Source organism: Antechinus flavipes, chromosome X (assembly GCF_016432865.1).
Source record: "Antechinus flavipes isolate AdamAnt ecotype Samford, QLD, Australia chromosome X, AdamAnt_v2, whole genome shotgun sequence".
In the NCBI taxonomy this organism is placed as follows: domain Eukaryota; kingdom Metazoa; phylum Chordata; class Mammalia; order Dasyuromorphia; family Dasyuridae; genus Antechinus; species Antechinus flavipes.
Window position 1 is genome coordinate 17,281,192 of NC_067404.1, and position 20,354 is coordinate 17,301,545.

At 41.4% G+C, this 20,354-nt stretch overlaps 1 protein-coding gene across 3 annotated transcripts in view; it reads right to left on the reverse strand.

Annotated features, from left to right (window-relative positions):
- RNF128 (ring finger protein 128) overlaps positions 1 to 18,477 on the reverse strand; it is a 123,762-nt gene extending 105,285 nt beyond the window's left edge. For 2 of the 3 annotated variants that reach the window (XM_051968804.1, XM_051968805.1), the window contains exon 1: positions 17,845 to 18,477. In XM_051968804.1, the coding sequence (XP_051824764.1) occupies positions 17,845 to 18,247 (403 nt within the window). In that variant the 5' untranslated portion in view covers positions 18,248 to 18,477. The remainder of the gene's footprint in view (positions 1 to 17,844) is intronic. The other variant, XM_051968803.1, reaches the window with a different exon arrangement.
- Positions 18,478 to 20,354: the final 1,877 nt, after the last annotated feature.

The following is a 20,354-nucleotide window of genomic DNA, read 5'->3' on the forward strand; positions in this document are numbered from 1 at the left end:
TATGAGAATAATCTGCCTTTCATAGAAACTGAATCACCAAATCTCAGCTTTGGAGTTTAAACTAGATTTGTTCCACAGCAGACTCACAATTGTGGTCTTTTCTGGGGAGGGAAGGGAAGGCAGCATTGGGGAATTTATGCCAGTCTTGGAGTTCAAAAATCTTGGGGTTCAAGTCTCAGCTCTGCCATCACTATGTGATTTTAACCTAATTCTCCCTTCTCTGGGCCTCAGTTTTCTGGTCTAAAAAATAAAGACAAGGATATAGATATATATATATACTTCCTACCTCCTGGGGTTGTTCTGGGGGAAGAGTTTTGAAAACCATAAAATTTTACAGAGATGGGACAGACTTTTCTTGGGCTGCCAACTTCTTCTTGAAAAAGTCTAGTGATGGACTGAATTGTGGCCTGCCTTGGGCCAGCTGATATAGATATAGATATATTTATATCTATATAAAATATCTCCTAACTTCATGTATACTTTCTAAGCCTGTATTATTTTTTAAAATTAATACAACATATAATATGCAATAATAAATGCACATGTATAACCTACATCCGATTATTTACCTTCTCAGGGAAGGAGGAGGTAAGGATAAAATCTGGAACTCAGAACTTAAAAAAAAGCCTAATGTTAAAAATTTTACATGTAATTGGGGGAGGAAATAAAATATTATTTTAAATAAAAATAATATAATAAAATAATAACATCTTTTAATAACAATCATAGAAAATCTGACCGTCATGCAGGTATAATGCCCAGGTTTGGTCCAGAAGAAATGATGAGAAATCATACCTTCCTCTCCCCTTTACAGAGATTTAAAAGACTATGGATATGGAACATTGCATATATCATCAGATTTCAGTTACTATATTGGTCAATTTTGCTGAACTACTCTTCTTTCTCTTTCTTTTTTTTGTTAGAGGGAATGACTTGATAGAGAAGGGAAGGGGGCTATATTAGAAAATCACTGTGTTATCAAAGTAAAAAATGTCAATAATGTTTTAAAAGTGAAAAGAAAAACCAAAAGAAAAATGTCTCTTTTTTGAATTGATTATGCACTTAATAAATATCAACAAATATCACCATTTCCCTATATAAAGAACAGAGGAGGATTGTATATGAAATTGTAAATTTTCATTTAATAGGGTTTTTATATGTTGTAAAGTATATATTAAGTCAATACAGTAGTATCCACACTGCCTGGCTTGTACTGTGTCTCCTGAATTTTCTTGGCTTCCCTCTGTGCCTTTTAAAAATATTAGAATCGTTTCATTCTTTTCTTCTTTCTATGTTGACATCACTATTACTTTTTTCTCTACATCCCCAATAACTTCTACTTCACTCCCCTAAATGAAAGATCTCCATTGTGACAATTAAGTCAAATTTACACAGTGGCCACGTCTAAAAGAAAGTTGGGTCAGGCAGGGCTGTTAATAGGTGTTGGTCAGCTGCCTATCCTTTGGGCCTTCCAAGTTAAATTTGTTGAAGCCAGACGGAGGGCGCTAGGTGGCGCTGTAGTGGATTAGAGAGCTAGGCCTAGAATCAGAAAGAACTGGGTTCAAAGGTGGTTTCAGATATTTAGTAGCTGTGGGACCCTAAGCAAGTCACTTAACCTCAGGATTTGCCTCAGTATCCTCATCTGTAAATTGTGCCGAAGAAGGAAAGCCAAATCACTCCAGTATCTCTGCCAAGAAAATTCCAAATGAGTCAAACATGACTGGAAAATGTCTGAAAAACAAACCTACCAGAGTTGTTAGAAGGATCAAATAAGGGAGTAATTGCTTAGTACTCCTATGTGCCTGGCACACAGTGGGTATTTTGAATAAATGCTTGTTTCCTTTCTGGTAAGAAATTATAGTGCTTTACAGGGAGAAATTAGAGTTTAATCTCAATTTGGTAACAGATGGAGGGTAAGGAGCCAGGAAGACTTAGGTTTGAGTGTTAACTTCTGATATTCCAGGCAAGTCACTTCTCCATTCTCTAGACAAGTAACAGAGAAGGTGCTGACCTTCACTGGTAGAGAGAATTTCCTCACCTGGGAGTTCCATAAACCAGTGAAACCACAGCTTCTACATCTATGCAGATTCTCTGCTCTTTAATCCTTAAACAGTTTTCTCCACCACTCAATCCAGGGAATTGGGCAAATGCCCAGGCTGGGCTTTGTAGGGAAGCCTGAACTAATCCAGCATTAACCAGGCTTTGAGACAGGGGTTAGGGCCAAAAGGATATAGGAGTTGTTTTCACAAGTCCATGCTTTAATGGAATTGAGGTCCATAGGTATACATTAATGAGTCTCTCCACTTTCAGTTCTATTCTTCTTTCCTCACCTTCCAATGAGTCTTCAAGACTTCCCTAGATGTTCATTTTTTAGCTTGATTGACCATACATCAAAATGTCTGGAAGGACTGAGGTGATGTGGTAATTTCCTGACAACCATAATGGACAATGGGATAGCTATGTTTTTGGAGCCTCCATTTTTTCCAAAAGAATGAAAAAAGAGCCCCTGTTGTGTTGCCCCCAGATCTCCCTTCCAGGCTCAGCTCATAAAGAGCTTTGGGGCACCCAAAGGAACACTAATCTAGGAGGACTATCCCATGCTTTTCTACTCGTTCTCCTTTTACCTGCCCTGGCTAGCACCTTCTGTAAGAAGGTTTGGCCTGAGAGGGCTCTTGGCCAAGGTAAATACAGCTCTTCACAAACTAAGCCAGGGCCAGATGCTGTTGGGCCCAGTGTTCATTCATAGAAACTGAATTCTTCCAGTTTTCTGTTTAGATCCTAATTTCCAGCCTTGTAAAGATTTGTGTTTGCATCCTCTGAACTCTCTCTGGTCTTTTTACACATTTATCTGAATATACAGAAGCCAGAATTTGATAAGCTGGGAAGTGAGGCAGGGGAAGAAGGAGGCCTGTTCCACAGCTATGCTTCTAAAGCTGCCACAGACCTACTGATGCGGTCCCAAACTAAGCAACATGACCCCTGACAAACTACTCTCAGTTAAAGTTGTAGAGGAGATGCTGATGTGAATTGGTAGAAGAAAATTTCCCTCTCTGCCAAGGAAAATACAAGTCTAATTTTTAGACTTGGCCCCTAGTATATAACACAATATAATTTCCAATACTAAAAAAATCACAAGTCCAGTTCCTATCTCTATCTCTATATACAAACACACCCCCATTTCCCTCTGAGAATGACAGATCCCCTTGTTCATGCTGATGGTTATGTTTGGAATGTTCTTTTTACACATGTATACTTGCTAAAATCCTACTGATCGATTGGCTAGAATGACAAGGAAAGATAATGTGGAATGTTGGAGGGGATGTGGGAAAACAGGGACACTGATACATTGCTGGTGGAATTGTGAACACATCCAGCCATTCTGGAGAGCGATTTGGAATTATGCTCAAAAAGTTATCAAACTGTGCATACCCTTTGATCCAGCAGTGTTTCTACTGGGTTTATATCCCAAAGAGATACTAAAGAAGGGATAGGGACCTGTATGTGCCAAAATGTTTGTGGCAGCCCTGTTTGTAGTGGCTAGAAGCTGGAAAATGAATGGATGCCCATCAATTGGAGAATGGTTGAGTAAATTGTGGTATATGAACGTTATGGAATATTATTGTTCTGTAAGGAATGACCAGTGGGATGAATACAGGGAGGACTGGCGGGACTTACATGAACTGATGCTAAGTGAAACGAGCAGAACCAGGAGATCATTATATACCTCAACAACGATACTGTTTGAGGATGTATTCTGATGGAAGTGGATCTCTTCGATAAAGAGAGCTTTAATTGATCAAAGATGGACAGAAGCAGCTACACCCAAAGAAAGAACACTGGGAAATGAATGTAAACTGCTTGAATTTTTGTTTTTCTTCCCGGGTTATTTATACCTTCTGAATCCAACTCTTCCTGTACAACAAGAGAACTGTTTGGTTCTGCACACATATATTGTATCTAGGATATACTGTAACCTATTTAACATGTATAGGATTGCTTGCCATCTGGGGGAGGGAGTGGAGGGAGGGAGGGGAAAAATCGGAACAGAAGTGAGTGCAAGGGATAATGTTGTAAGAAATTACCCTGGCATGGGTTCTGTCAATAAAAAGTTATTTAAAAATTTAAAAAAAAATAAAATCCTACTGATCTTGGAACTCAAAATCCTATAAAAATGAATGTTGAAAACTATATTTTGCATGTAATTAGAAAAAAATAAAATCATATTTACAAAAAAAACAAATCAAATCAAATCCTCTTCAAGGCTCATAGCAAAGTATCCTTTCTTTATGAAACCTTCCTCTTCCTTTCCTCCTCCCCTCCAGAAGTGAGCTTTCCCTCTCCTGAACTCTCCATACATCCCTGTCAGAGTGCTAAAATTTGTGGCTACCTTTCTCTGTATCCCCATTACCTGTGCCTATATGACACCTTCCTAGGACACTGGGAGCAGCCTGTAGACCCAGTTAGTTGCCAATAGTATCTCAGGTGGTTTAAGGAGTACCTCACTAGACCCTATAGTTTCCTTTCAACAATACTTTCAACAACTTTCACCTTGATTCGAGGCTACTTTGCCAAGTATCTCCTACGTTCTATGCTGTATGTGTTCCTAGAGATACCGAAAAGACTAATAAATGCATCCGTTTCCGATTCACTTGGTTAAGCAAATTGCTTTCACCTGAATTCCCCTTCCCTGTCAATGTCAGAGATCCTCACAAAGAAATCTTTCAATTAATCATGACAACTTTGCTTCTAGCCCACATTTGAACAACTAATATGAAAGCTTAAGATCCCTGACTCTCCAGAAGAAATGACACAAGTCTCCGCACATGATTTAGTGAAGAAAATAAATGAAGAGACCTATAAGTTAGATTGCTCTTAAAAACACAGTGAGGAGTGCATTTCAGTTTGCCCAATCTGTCATGAACAGGTTATTTTTTTAATTTTATTTTTTATTATAGCTTTTTATAGGCAAAACATGTGCATGGGTAATTTTTCAACATTGACCCTTGCAAAACCTTGTATTCCAACTTTTCTTCTCCTTCCCTTCATCCCCTCATCTAGATGGCAGGCAGTCCCATACATGTTAAATATGTTAAAGTATATGTTAAATACAACATATGTATACATATTTATACAGTTATCTAAACAGGTTATTTTTAAGCTGTTTTTTAAAACCAATTTCATCTACCAAATGAGGGAACTGAACTAGGTGGTCTCTGAAGACCTTTCCAGCTCTGAATGGATCAATCTCTGTCTATTCTTGAACAAAGCACTTTAATCTCCCCAGGCTTTCCTCAATTTCCTCATCTGTAAAAGGAGGGACGATGGCCAATGAGGTCCCCTGCAGGTGTAGAACCTAATGATTTGATTTCCAAGATTGGACAGTGATTTGGCCTAGAAAATCTGGATTGGGGAGTCTTTTTCTTCATGGGCTATCCTTCAAACAAAGGAGGAAAACAAAATTTAATGCATTCATCGCCATAATCATATGACATTTAATAACAGTCCCTACAATAAGTCTGAAAGGAACTGTGCGTATTTTTCTAATCTAGGGATTAAATTACTGAATATTTAGTACTGAGTCTCTTCCTAATGACCCTCCTAGAAATAGGTATTCTAGTGCCAGACCAGTTTGAATCCTGCCTTAGATCCTCAGTATCTTTGAAATCCTAAGCAAGTCACATTCATCCTCTTAAGTCTCATCTGCAAAATGGGGATAATAATCACACCTGTCTTCCAGAGTTATTGTGAAGATTAAATGAGATAACATCTGTAAAGTGTTTTGCAAACCCCAAAGTGTTCAAAATATGTCACCTGTTGTTATTTGCTCCAAGTTTACTATTCCTGCCCTTCAATTGGATCTGATGATATACAAGTGAAATAGTGAGACTGGGGGAATAAGAAAGAGGTCAAGAGAGAATGAAATTTTATGTCCTTACAAGAATTCAAAAATCTCATTGATATTATTCTAACATTCAGCATTTCTTCCTTTTAAAGAAAAGTGTATTTGGATTTTACCATGTATATTTGCCATCAAGATCCCATACTACTGGCTAGAAGCTGGAAAATGAATGGATGCCCATCCATTGGAGAATGGTTGAGTAAATTGTGGTATATGAACGTTATGGAATATTATTGTTCTGTAAGGAATGACCAGTGGGATGAATACAGGGAGGACTGGCGGGACTTACATGAACTGATGCTGAGTGAAATGAGCAGAACCAGGAGATCATTATATACCTCAACAATGATACTGTTTGAGGATGTATTCTGATGGAAGTGGATCTCTTCGATAAAGAGAGATAATTCAGTTTCAATTTATCAAGGATGGACAGAAGCAGCTACACCCAAAGAAAGGACACTGGGAAATGAATATAAACTGCTTGCATTTTGGTTTTTCTTCCCGGGTTATTTTTACCTTCTGAATCCAATTCTCCCTGTGCAACAAGAGAACTGTTCGATTCTGCACACATATATTGTATCTAGGATATATTGTATCTAGGATAGGATGTAAAGGACTGCTTGCCATCTGGGGGAGGGGGTGGAGGGAGGGAGGGGAAAAATCGGAACAGAAGTGAGTGCAAGGGATAATGTTATAAAAAAAATTACCCTGGCATGGGTTCTGTCAATAAAAAGTTATTAAAAAATAAAATTAAATTTAAAAAATCCCATACTATCAAAATACTTCTAGCTTGGGATACAAAATAGCAATGGTCTACAGGAAGATGATAACATTTGCAGAATGCCCCATCCTGAATTGTTATTTTGTTTGCTTCTGAAAGTAAGTTAAGTTCACTAATTCCCATCATCTTCACTGAGGGAAATTTCAAGAAAAGAAGGTATAATTGCTGCCTATAGTATTGGATGTTTCCTTCCTAGATTCTGACTCTATCGACCTAGAAATCTGGAACCTATAGGATGTTCAGTTGAGAGAAATCAATGGCAAAGAAGGAAATCATACTTTTGTCTGCCACCTTTCTTTGGTACGGTGCAAAATGGCAGTCTTGTTTTGTGTCTGTGTCAAATTTGTGATCAGGTTTCCTTGTTCAAATTGGAGATAAATCTGTTAGATTCATCATTTTTTTCTGGGCTGTTCTGAGCCACATAAGGTTCTTTTCAACTCTCCCAGTTGACCATTCCTTGTGTCCAGATCTACTGTAGCCTTTAAGAAATCTTTGAAATTAGGTGGTAGTCCTTACTGTAGATTCAGAGGCAACTTTGTGAACAGGACTTTTAGCCTTATTTGTTTTTTGGACCTCATAAAATGAAGTGGAGAGCTCAAATTTCAGCTCAATACAACCAGAATTTTCAAAGCCCCCACTATGTTAGGTGGTGAGGACACAGAGTCAAAAATGAAACAATCCCTGCCTTCAGCAAGTTTATTTTCTACTATTTACATACAGCATGAGGTCAATAGCATTAGAGTCTCCAAATTAAATATGAAGCACATAGGCATCTCAGAGCAAGAAAAAATGAACTCAGCTTTCTTCCTTACCCAGAGCTCCTTACCTTCCTATTAGCCCTTCACAAACAGAACCTCGTTTGAAAAAAATCATGAAATTCAAATAATATTTATAAAATAGAGCATATCTCTAGAGCCGAAAAGGTCCTGAAAGTCCATGTAATTCAACTTCCACTTTTTACAGATGATGAAACTGAGGCTCAGGGAGGTTAGCATCTTAAGATCCTTGATCTACAGCTAGAAAGAACATGAGAAGTCACCTAGTCTAATCCCCTCTTTTTACAGATCAGAAAACTGAGGCCCACAGAGGGATAGTGAGTCACCTAAGGTCACATAAAAGACTAGTAGTAATAATAATAGTTCTGCTTTATCTAGCACTTTACATTTGTTATTTCTTTTGATCTTCAAGATAACCCTGGGATCATAGAATCAGATTTCTAAATAGAAGAGACCTAAGAGGTCACTGTGTCTAACCCTCTCATTTTACAGATAAGGACACTGAAGCTCACTAGGTTGAAGCTACTTGCCCCCCTCCCTCCAGTCACACAAATAGGAGGTGGTAGAGATGAGTTTTGAGCCCATTTCCTATTCAGTAATTTTTCCATCATACCCCGCTGCCTCCCTGTGCTTTTTGTTTGAAATAAAACCAGGATTTCTGAATTCAAAATGACTCTTGGCACTCTCCGAGATGCATTACAAGAAGGGAAGAATGGGGATTTGAATGTGGAGAAGAGGTACTCGAGAGGGTTATTGTGTGTGAGCTCTGTTGGTACCCCTCAGACTACATTTAGAGGGTCCAGACTACTGGAAGAGTTGGCTTGGCTTGAACACATCTTGCCTTTAGCGCCTTGCCACCAATTGGGAAATCTGGCAGGTTACTCACATTTGTACTAATTAGTCTCCTTGGAAAGCCAGTTTGAGGATTTCAAACAAAACAAACAAAGCCAAAGCTTTTCAAAATAACATATTCATTCCCTACCAGCTTCTACCTGGCTTGAAATTGTCCCAATGTCCTCACTTCCCCTCTCTTCCCTTTCTTACCTCCCTTTCCCCCTCCCCACCTCTCTTTCTCTCTTCAGAAGGGTGTGCAAAAACTGGAACACACAATTCAAGGGGTTTGAGTCTGAAACTCCATTTCAACAGATGTGAAGAGAAAAGTTGCTTTTTTTGTTTAAAATAAGTTTTGGGGAAAAAAAACCCCAATTGTGGATTTGAAAAGCTATTCACAGATTCTGAAAGTTGAAAGGGACCCTAAAAATCATCCAAACTCTACTTGGACTCAGGTGCTCCTTTACAATACTCCTAACAAGGAGTCTCGGTTTGGATACCTACAGTGAAAGAGAACTTAATGTCTCAGGAATTGGACCACTCCATCAAAGTAGTCTTAAGTTCCTACCATGTGCCAAACACTGTCCTAAGTGTTGGGGAAACAAGGCCCAGAGTGAAACAATCTCTAGTACTGTTCAGAAGTTTAGTACATTTCTGTAATGGAATATTATTGTTCTCTAAGAAATGATGAGAGGCAGCTGGGTGGCACAGTGGATAGAGCACCAGCCCTGAAGTCAGGAGGACCTGAGTTCAAATCTGATCTCAGACACTTAACACTGCTTAGCTGTGTGACCCTGGGCAAGTCACTTAAGACCAATTGCCTCAGCAAATAATAATAATCATAAAATTAAAAAAGAAAGAAAGAAAAGAAATGATGAACAGGTTGATTTCAGCAAAGCCTGGAAACTTACATGAACTGATGCTGAGTGAATAGAGCAGAATTAGGGGGATAGTGTACACAGTAACAAGATTATGTGACAATCAACTGCAATGTACTCGGCTCGTCTCAACAATGTGGTGATTCAAGGCAATTCTGATAGACTTGCGATGGAAAGTGCCTTTCATATCCAGAGAGAGAACTATGGAGACTGAATATGGATTGAAGCATGGTATTTTCACCTTTTGGGGTTTGTTTTTTTCTTTCTTGTGGTTTTTCTGTTTTGATCTGTTTCTTTCTTGCACAACATGACAACTATGGAAATAGGTTTAAAAGGATCACATATATTTAATGTATATCAGATTGCTTGGTGTCTTAGGGATAAGGGAAGTAAGAGAGGGAGGGAGAAAAATTTCAAACACAAAGTCTTACAAAAATGAATGTTGAAAACTATCTTAACATGTATTTGGAAAAATAAAATACTATTGGGAAAAAAGGTTAGTACGCACTAACCTTCCACTTTGGGATGAACTAAGTTGTTGGGAAATTCTAGATTTGGAACTCGACTCCCTCTCCACAGTTTCCAAATGTGGCTCCTCATTCTGCCTCCTACCGTTAAGAAAAAAATAAGTCTAATCCCTCTACCACAGACAAACTCTTTAAATTTTTGAAAGCAGTTAATCTAGTGCCCCCTAAGTCTTTTGTCCAGATTGAGTACCCCCAATTCCCTCTAGAATTTCTCATATGACATGGATTTTATAAATTCTATTTACTTGTATCCCAGTCTAGCCACTTACTAGCTTAATAACCTTGGATAAATGACTTTTCCTCCCTAGGTTTCGGTTTCCTTATTTTGGACTAGCTGACCTTGGAGGAGGTTCCATCCAGCTTTAGACCTATGAGCTTATGATTTTAACCACTACCTTTGCTTTTAGTGCATATTTTAAAAAATATATATATATATATATTTTTTATTTTCCCTAGTTACATGTAAAACTTTTTTTACATTTGTTTTTAAAACTTCAGTTCCAGTTTCTCTTTCTTCCTCCTTAGCCCTATATTCCATTAAGAAGGCCAAACATTTCCATAAAAGTCATATTTCAGCACATATTTCTAAGGGAAATTCTACCCTTTTCATTTCAAATGTGAGGGGGTCCCTCGATTCAAGTCAGCAAGCATTTTTTGCGGATTTTTTCCAGTCTCTCCTTTCTAATCAAACTTCCACATGACTGCCAAATTGTTTTCCTAAAAACACAGGTCTGATGACCAAGGTACTCCTTTGCTCAAACATCTTCAGTGGTTCTTTATTGCTTTAGGCTAAAACATCAACTTTTCTGTTTGATGTTTAAAGCCTCTTACAACCTATAGATTCCAATCTATCTTTCTAGACTTATTTCCTATTTCCTAATGATTCACCACTCCAGCCAGTCTGACCTGCTTGAGATTTCCTATATGTGCTTCTGCTTTTTGGCTGTATCCATTCAATAGAAATCCCTTCCTATGTTTGGACCAGACCTATACTTTTATTGGTATATATTGATAGAAAATCTGTATACATACCAATTCAAATCAGCACCTAGAGTCATGGAGAGCTACCTTCCACTTAGAGATTGAGTGACGTTGTCTAAAGTCACACCATGTATGTGTCAGGAGTGGGATTTAAACCCATGCTATCCTGCCCAAGGTAGGCTCTTAATAGGTGCTTGCTGAACTAAACTGAATTGCTGTGTGCTCTGGAGATACAAAGTTGTGGATAGAACCGTCTTTGCCCTGGGGAACTCACACTCAAGAAGGTGAGAGTTGATAGACACACAAATGACCATTATAATAATTAGAACATAAGCTGACAGAACTACAAAATGCTATGTTAAGTCAAGGAAGGTAAATTTATTTTCATGTGTGTAGATTCACAGAGAAACTGGGATGAGTCTTAAGAGGGTAGGCAGAGAAACTGGAAATTGAATGGATGTCCATCCATTGGAGAATGACTGGGTAAATTGTGGTATATGAATATCATGGAATATTATTGTTCGGTAAGAAATGACCAGCAGGATGATTTCAGAAAGGCCTGGAGAGACTTACATGAATTGATGCTGAGTGAAATGAGCAGGACCAGGAGATCATTATATACTTCAACAACAATACTACATGATGATCAATTCTGATGGACGTGGCCATCTTCAGCAATGAGATGAACCAAATCAGTTCCAATGGAGCAGTAATGAATTGAACCAGCTACACCCAGCGAAAGAACTCTGGGAGATGACTATGAACCATTACATTTTTGTCTGCCTGCATTTTTGATTTCCTTCACAGGTTAATTGTACACTATTTCAAAGTGTGATTCTTTTTGTACAGCAAAATAACTGTTTGGACATGTATATCTATATTGTATTTAATTTATACTTTAACATATTTAACATGTATTGGTCAACCTGCCATCTAGGGGAGGGGAAAAATTGGAACAAAAGGTTTCGCAGTTGTCAACGCTGTAAAATTACCCATGCATATAACTTGTAAATAAAAAGCTATAAAAATAATAATAAAAAATATTCTGGAAAAAAAATGAGGGTAGACACGTGTTTTTCCCCCAATATATTTTAATTGGCATCTTTTGTTTGTATAAAAACTAGGTTTTTCCCTAGCAGCTAGGTGGCACTAGACCTGGTGTCAGAAATACCAGAGTTCAAATTCAGCCTCAGGCATGTGACCTCAGCAAGTCACTTAACCTCTGTTAAGTGCCTCAGTTTCTAAAACTGTAAAACAGGGATAATAATAATATCTATTTCACTATTGGGAGGATCAAATGAGATAATATTTGCAAAGTGCTTAAAGCACAATGCCTGGCACACACTAGGCAGCATACTTTTTGGGGGGGAGGAGCAGACAAGTCACCTAGCTGACCCTTTCTCCTTTTCTCTTTCTCCTCCAAGACAGCCATCTTTTATAATAAAGAATTTTTTAATAAGAGAAAGAAATTTCAGCAAAAAATTATCAATATATGGAAAAATCTAACATTATATGCAATTTTCCATCTTTGGGGCCTCCCTACCCCCATCCCACCCCATGGCCCCCCACCCCCATACATACCTTTGCAAAGGAGTGTGGAAATGTCGACACATCTTTTCTTCTTTGGGTCCCAGCTTGTTGTCCTTGTTGTTTTTTTAATCATCTTGAAACATTTACTTTCAATTATTTTGGGATTGTTCTATTCATTTACATTATTCTAGAAACCAGATTATATTGTCTAATGTCTCTGTTTACCATAATCTATATCAGTTAATGCTTCTCTGTATTCATTATATTTGTTATTTCACATAACACAGTAATATTCCATTACTTTCACGAACCATGATTTATTTAACCATTTCCCCAATCTATAGGCATCTCCTTTGTTTCCGTTATTTGCTGCCCCCAAAATAAACTACTATGGCTATTTCCATGTCTTTGGAACCTTTATTTCTGTCTATATCTCCTTTAGGATATAAGCCCAGCAGTGGAATCTCTGGGTCAAAGGATATTGACATTTTAACCACTTTATTTGCATAATTCCCAATTGCTTTCCAGACCGGTTGTGATATTTCACAGCTTCCCTGACAATGTATCGCTGTGTCGGTCTTTCCCACAGCCCCTCCTACATGGACAAGTCCGGTCTTTTGTCATCTTTGCCAGTTTGTTGGCTCTGAAGTGAAACCTCAGAGATTTTCATGGCTCTTATAATTAATGATTTGGAGCATTCTTTAATATAAACGTTAATAGTTTGCAATTCTTCTTTCAAAAACTGTTTATATCCTTTGACCCTTGTAACAACAGCAACAACAAGAACAACAACAGTAAAACTTTTACGTAGCACCTACTATGTGCCAGGAACAGTGCTAGGGGTTTCCAATTATTATTTCACTTGATAGTCATAACAACCCTTGGGAGGTAGGTATTATTAATATCACCATTTTACAGATGGGAAAATTGGGACAAATTGGCTAAGTGACTTGTCCAGGGTCACGTAGTTAATGTCAGCTGCCTGAGGTTGGATTGTAATTCAGATCATCCTGACTCCAGGCCCATTGCTCTATCTACCGAGCTACCTAACTGCCTCTATTAACTTGTCTACCGGGAAATGAATCACGGTCATCATATATTTCTGTTGGTTTACTATATATCTTAGATACCAAATGGCGAATAGGAGGTGTTTAATGGGCAGAGGTGGAGAAAAGCAGGAGTCTGTAGATTAGTGAGGAATCCAGTCTGCATGGAACATAGAGTATAAGAATAACAACAGCAAGAGAAGGCTGGAAAGGTAGATTGGAACTACATTATGTAGAACCTTGAATGTCAAATTGAAAGGCTGGACTTGATTAATTATTTATTAATGGGGAACCATCGAAAGGTAGGTGCCATTATTATCTCCATTTGACTGATTAATAAACTGAGACTGAGAATGGTTAAGCGACTTGACAAAGGTCACATAGATGGTATGTATCTGAGGCAGGATTTGAATTTACTTCTTCCAGATTCCAAGTCCAGCAGCAAACAATAGGAAATGGGACTCAGCATTGACGTTACTGCTAGAAATACACATTTGGGAATCACTGGCATATATGGGAATATGGAAGCCAAGGGATAAACTCACCATGAGAAACATAAGAGAAAAGGACTGAGGATGGAGACTTAGGAGATAACTTCATGCAAGGGACAGAAAAGGGAAAAAAAGCCAGAGGAATATATGGAAAATGAGCAAAGTAGGAATTTAGTGCTGCAAAAAATCAAAGGAGGAAGCCAGAAGAGGGATAGCAAGATGAGATGAGGAAAGGTAGGAATTTGGGGAACTGTGAGCAGAGAGGAGAGGAGGTGCTAGGCAGGCAGCTTAGAATCAAGAAAGAGGGATTGGTCTGTTGCGTCAAATACTGCTGAGATCAAAAAGGAGGGTGGCTGAGAAAAGGCCATTAGTCTGGGGGAAATAATCATGTCTTTAGTAAAAATAGTTTTAGTTGAGTAGGGGAAAGAGAGAAGCTTTGAGTGTCAGCAGCTGAAGATGGACGAGGAGGAGGATGGGGATGGATGGAGAGATCATAAGTGGGGACATTTGAGAAATTCCTAGCTTAAGGCATTGGTAGGAGGATCAGGGAGAGATGGAGACAAGGCCAAAATCAGAGGTCATCTGCTTCTCGCTCAGTTTGTCCAATGACTCCCTGACTTAATGAGAGAGAGGGAGATCTGAGTTCAAGCTTCTAATATCAACTTAATTTCTCAGTGCCCCCAGGCAACACTGAGAACAGTTGCTTGTATGCGTCGGTTAAAGGAATCTGTTTCCTGCACCACTGACTGACAGAGAAAGCCAAGGAGGCCATTTGCTATGAGCTCCCCCTTCTCCCTCTCTTCATCTCAAAACTCCTTGACATCATCTCTCCCTATCTCTGCCTGCCTTTTGCCCAGGCCTTCCTCTTAGCCAAGGCTAACCCCTCCATAAGTGCCCTTGAATTCCTCTTTCCCAGCAGATCACTCCCTGAACCATTCTCACTCTTTTTTAGCTTCAGTTTCTCCCTATCCACTGGCTCCTTCCCTGTTACCTCCAAACATGCCCAAGTCTCCCTCATCTTTAAAATACTGACTTCCCTTTAAGAAACAACATCTCCATTTGCTGCCTCCATTTTCTCTTCTCTCATTCCTCAACCTTTTGCAGTCTGACTTCCAACCTCTCCACACAACTGAAACTGTCATTTCTAAATCTCCATGATCTGATCCAATGAGCTAATACGTGTAAAGCCTTTAGCACATAGTAGATAGAGAATGCTTATTCCTTTTCATTTCTCCCTCTTCCTTCCTCAATCTCCATCCTTCTTGATGCCTATGCTGTATTTTATGGGGTTGACCACCCTCTCCTCTTGTATTCTTTTTCTTCTCTAGGTTTCGGAAGCATCTCTCTCTCTCTCCTGGTTTTCCCCCTACCTGTCTAGCCTCCCCTTTTTGGTCTCTTTTTCTGACTTGTCGCCAATATCACACCCACTAATTGTGGGTTTTATCCCCCATCTCTGTCCTGGGTTCTTTTCTCTTCTCTCCCTATATACACACACACTCTCTCGGTGGGTGGCTTCCTCAGTTCCCATGGATCCAATTATCATCTCTGCACTGACAATTCCTGTATTCATATATCTATCCAGAGGCAGTTCCCTGAACTCCCTTCTTGCTTCCCCCTCCATCCGTTGGACATTTCAAACTGGACATCCCAGCAACATCTTAAATTCGTCATTCCAAATTTGAACCAATTTCCCCTCCCCCCATACACATTCTCTCCCCATTGAAAAGCCCCTATGTCAGTAGAGGGTGCCCCCAGTCTCCCAGGTTCTTCATCAGCCTTCTCCTGGACTCCCTGCTCTCCTTTGTTCCCCATATCTAATTCAATTCTGAATTTTGCCATTTCTATGTCCATAACATCTTTCAAATATGATCCCTTCTCTCCAGCCACAGAACCACCTTAGCTCAGATCATCATTACATCTAGCTTAGACTACTGCAATAGACTCTTAGTTAGTCTTGTCATATCTCCAACGCAATCAATTTTCCTCTCAGCTGCTCAAGAAATTTTCCATAAGTGCAGGTCTGACCCCCCCTCCCCACTTCCCAGTATATTCCAGCAGCTTCCCATTGCCTCCAAGATAAATACAAACTTAGATGTGATATTTAAATCCTTTAACAACATAGCTCCAACCAATGTTCCCAGCCTCATTATACGTTCCTCTTCTTCCAGAACTCTATGAGCCAAACTGGTCTTTTCTCTGCCCCCTCCCTTTTTTAAATACAGAATGCTCCATCTTGTCTTCATGCATTTGCACTAGCTGTTCCCAATGAATAGAATGCATTGCCTCTTCATGTCCATCTCCCAGAATCACTTCATTTAAGAAACAACTCAAGGACTATCTTTTTTTGTATGAAATCTTTTCCTGATTCCTCCAATTGCTAATACCTGCTTTCCCTAACTCCTCTGGATTCATTCTGCTATATAGAGAATTCTACACAAAGGCAGTGTAGAGAATTGGAAAGCCAGCTCGCCCCCAAAACACAAAGATCTGATGCAGACTGGCTGTGTGGTCCTGGATAAATCATCTCACCTTTTAGTATTCTCTGAGAATCGTGGAATAGATGCCAGAGCGATATTGGGACAGAGAATTTCCTCATTCAACAGCTTTCTCTATCCCAATGAAATCACAGAACCGGTCCCTATATCATCCCCTTTAAAGAGGGGTAAACTCATTGTAGGAACTGTCTTTTCCCCCCCGCATCCCGAGCATTTCCCCAGCACTGTGTCTGGCACATAGTCCGTGTTTAATAAATGCCTGCAGATGTGAGGCGATCAATTCGACGCCAACGACCCCACCTCGGAATTAAACAGCCCCGGGTTTTTGTTTGTTTGTTTGTTGTTTTTCTTTTTTTGGTATGGATGGATGTATTTTTGGACCCAGCTCGAACAGAGACTGGCTGAGTGATTCTGGGCAAAATCCCTTTCTCTCTCAGTGGCCCACGGTAAGTCTTTCGAAGACCAGGGATCGGCCGGCGAGTGCCGAACTGTTTCGGCAGAGCGGGTTTCTTAAGCAGGCATTTCCCACCACGGCAAGCAAGGAAAACATAAATCTAGGCAGTAAAAGACCAAACCAAACCCAAATCAGAGAATCCATTACATAATGAATTCTACACCATAACGTTCACAAGAGCCACTTTCTATCATAACGTCTGTACCATGTACAACGAGACGCGGCCAGACTCGGGATAGCAGACGCCGCCGGGCGTCGCGAAAACCGGGGTTCGGGACCCGAACCCGCCGTGGGACCCTGGCCGTGCCTTTTTCAATCTCTCAGCTCTCTTAAGACAACCAGTTGCACCGCGGGTGCCGATTTGCACCAGTGGAAGGAGTTTTCTCACCAGGAATTCGCTACACCAATGAAATTACAAAGTCTTGGGGGGGGGGGGAAGAAAATTCAGCTCTGATCTCGAAAAAACCTTAAGAGTGGCTACAAATTCGGACTTGGCGACAGCTTTTTCACCTACACGTTTCCGATAAGTTCCTCACCACCACCTTCCCCAAAAGAACAAACATTGGCACTGAGTCTTAAGTCATTTTTGCAAACATTGTCACTTAAATATGCTATTTTTAGCCGGGTCAACAAATCAATTCACGCACCGACACTGTTAGCTCTTGACAGGAGCAGCTTAATCGGAGTGAAAAATACAATGAAATCACGAACTTAAAGAAGCCGCGGGCTTCCAGGGAAATATTGTTCCTTTCATTCCTGTTTACAGGGAAAGGCACAGTTGATGTTTTTTAAAAAAAATTATGTAACGCTATCAGAAAACCAAAACGGTCCTGGGGAAAAAAAATTTTTTTTAAAAAGGAAAATGCAACAATACCCCCCTCGCGCACCGCCCGTTCCATCCCCGTTCCTACTCTTAATGTTTGTTACGTTGAAAATAATCATGGGAAAAGAGCACCCCCCCCAAAAGCCCAGACTCTCAAGTTGAAGGTGAACTCCTCCCGCGTCGTCCCCCACCCTCCCGCCTCCCGTCAGGTCCCTCGGGTGGGTCGGGAGACGACCACCACATTCTGGACCCGGGCGATGCGTTTGGGACGCCGCGGGCCCCCCGGGAAGCCCCGCGGCAGCCTCGCCTCGGGGGCGCGGCTCCCGACTCACCGAAATTGGCCATCTGGAGGGTCTCGTTGCCGGACTCCGGGACGTTGTAGATCACCGCGGCCTCCGCCCCCCTTCGGTTGGCGGTCTGGATCTTCTCGGAGAACGTGCAGTTGCCCCGCTCTATGAGAGCGATCCAGGGCGTCTCGCTGTAGGTGAATTCCGTGTGGGGGTCACAGGCCTGGTAGTTGAAGCTCTTGGGGATGCCCACCGTGCCGCCGGCGTTGGCCACGGGAGACGCCAAGCCGTAGATCCCGCACTCGCACACCTCGGTGGTGGAGTGGTTGCTGCTCTGGTTGTAGTAGGTGACGGTGACATAGGCGTTTGTGGAGTAGGACTCCGGGGTCTGGAAGAGGACGGTGAGCAGGAGGAGAACCATGAGCCCGCACTTCTTCTGCAGCTTCATGGCTGGGCGCAGCCGAGGCTGCCCTCTCCCACCACCCCCGGGGAAGAGCAAATCAAAGCGAACGAAGGGCTGGAAAGTCCAAGAAAGGCCCGCGACGAGGACGGTCGCTGGGCTCGCTTCGCAGGCGGCGGGCGGGATCTGCTCGCGCCCCTGCTCAAGTAGAAGTTTGAAATTTCAGTTGCCCGCAGGTAAGTGATCTCCTCCACAGCCCCGGCAGCTCTGAAGGCGGCAGCTCCATTTCACAGTATTTGAGACGCCCCTTCCCCACGCCCCCAGCGCAAGCCCCGCCCCCTGAGGTGGGGGGAGGGGGGGCTTCCGCACGCCCCGCCTCTACTCTCCCTCTGCCCCCTCTCCTCCTTCTCCTCTCCAGGCTGGGCGCGCGCAGCCACTAGCACCCTCGCCTGGGCTTCGCGCCGCCGCCGAGCGCCAGGGGGACGGATGCCTTACTGCGCGGGCAGAGACATTTTTCTCTCTCCTCTTCCGACCCGTGCGTACCGAGCCGCTTGGAATGAGGAACCGGACTCCGGGGAAGCTCACGTGACGCCCGGGCTGAAAGGCACCTCTCTCTTGGCCTCTCAACCACCAAACTGGTTTTCCGAGCCGGGCTGAGATGTCGTTAACCAGTTGAGACTCCTGGAGAGGTTAAGATTTCTCTCTCCTCTCGTTCTGTCTCTGTCTCTGACTCTCTTTTATTTCCTCTTCTCTTTCTTTTTTCTCTTTCCTCCTCCTTCTCTTCTCTTCTCTTCTCTTCTCTTCTCTTCTCTTCTCTTCTCTTCTCTTCTCTTCTCTTCTCTTCTCTTCTCTTCTCTTCTCTCTCTCTTCTCTCTCTCATCTCTCTCCTCTTTTTTCTCTTTTCTCTCCTCTTTTTTCTTCTCTTTTTCTCTCTCTCTCCCCTCCCTTTCTCTCTCTGTGTGGTGCTCTACTTTTTTCTCTTCTCTCTTCCTCCTTCTTCCTCCCTCTCCCTCCCTCTCTCCTCCCTCTCATTTTTTTGGCCAGTGGAAGTGATTATTGGAAAAAATTCAGAAACCTGCCTCCTACACTCCCCCACCCCCATTTCTTTTTCAGTGAAAATATAGCAATTAGATCATACAATCCCAAACCTAGAAATGGAAGAGACCTCAAGAGACTAACTAGTTCAGGTTTACAGAGGAGGAAACTGAGGCCCAGGCAGTGATTTCCCTGGAGTCACAAGTAAGAATCAGAGGTTGAATTTGAATCCAGGTCTTATTGAAATAATAGATCCAGTGCTTTTTTGAAAGTACTACCTCTCCAATCAGAGAACAAACATTATTAAATGCCTACTATGTGCTAGGCTCTAGTTAAACACTGGGGTAAAAAGACAAACCCCTCCCCCACAGATCGAGGACCAGTTCTCCAGTGGCAAGAGATCCTTCCTAATCAGGACCTTGCACATAGTAGGCACTCAGTTGTCACACTGATAACTCTGAGCAACTACATTCCATACATTTTTATAGTCCCACACCCATGATATTCTAAACAAGTAGACTGCTTACTCAAGGTTTAATTTTTAACATCCAGCATTTTTTACTTTTGACATTACTAAACCCTCTTTCATTTTAAGCTCAGCTTTTATCAGGAGTCTGTGCTGGGGGGTCTCTGGTACCAATGGGAAGCTGAGTGCAAAAAAGTCCAAGGTACAGTACAATCAAGACAAACAGAGATAACGGGGAACCTGAGGTGACCAAAGGTCTGCCTCAGAGCAGACAAGCAGACAAGGAGAAGAAGAGGAGAAGCCGGAAGACATTGGGACCCCAGGCCAATCTCAAAGACAATCAAAGTCCAAGAAAAGTGGTCCAGGTCAGGGAGTTTGTAGGAATCAAAGGGAGTAGGATCAGGGGTGTGTGACAGCCAGAACTATCGAGATCTATCTCTGAAGAGCCTCCATGCCTCTCCTAAGGGATCCTAGGGGGCTGGACTAAGTTTTAGGAGAGCCATAGCTACAGCTCAGAGCAGGGTCTTGATGACATTGTGATGGGAGTGAGGAAAGGGAAGGGTGACATCTCCTAATGATAAAATCTAGAGATGTATATTATACAAACTAATCAGAAAAAAAAGAATTCAATAAAAGATAACAGAGAGATCAAAG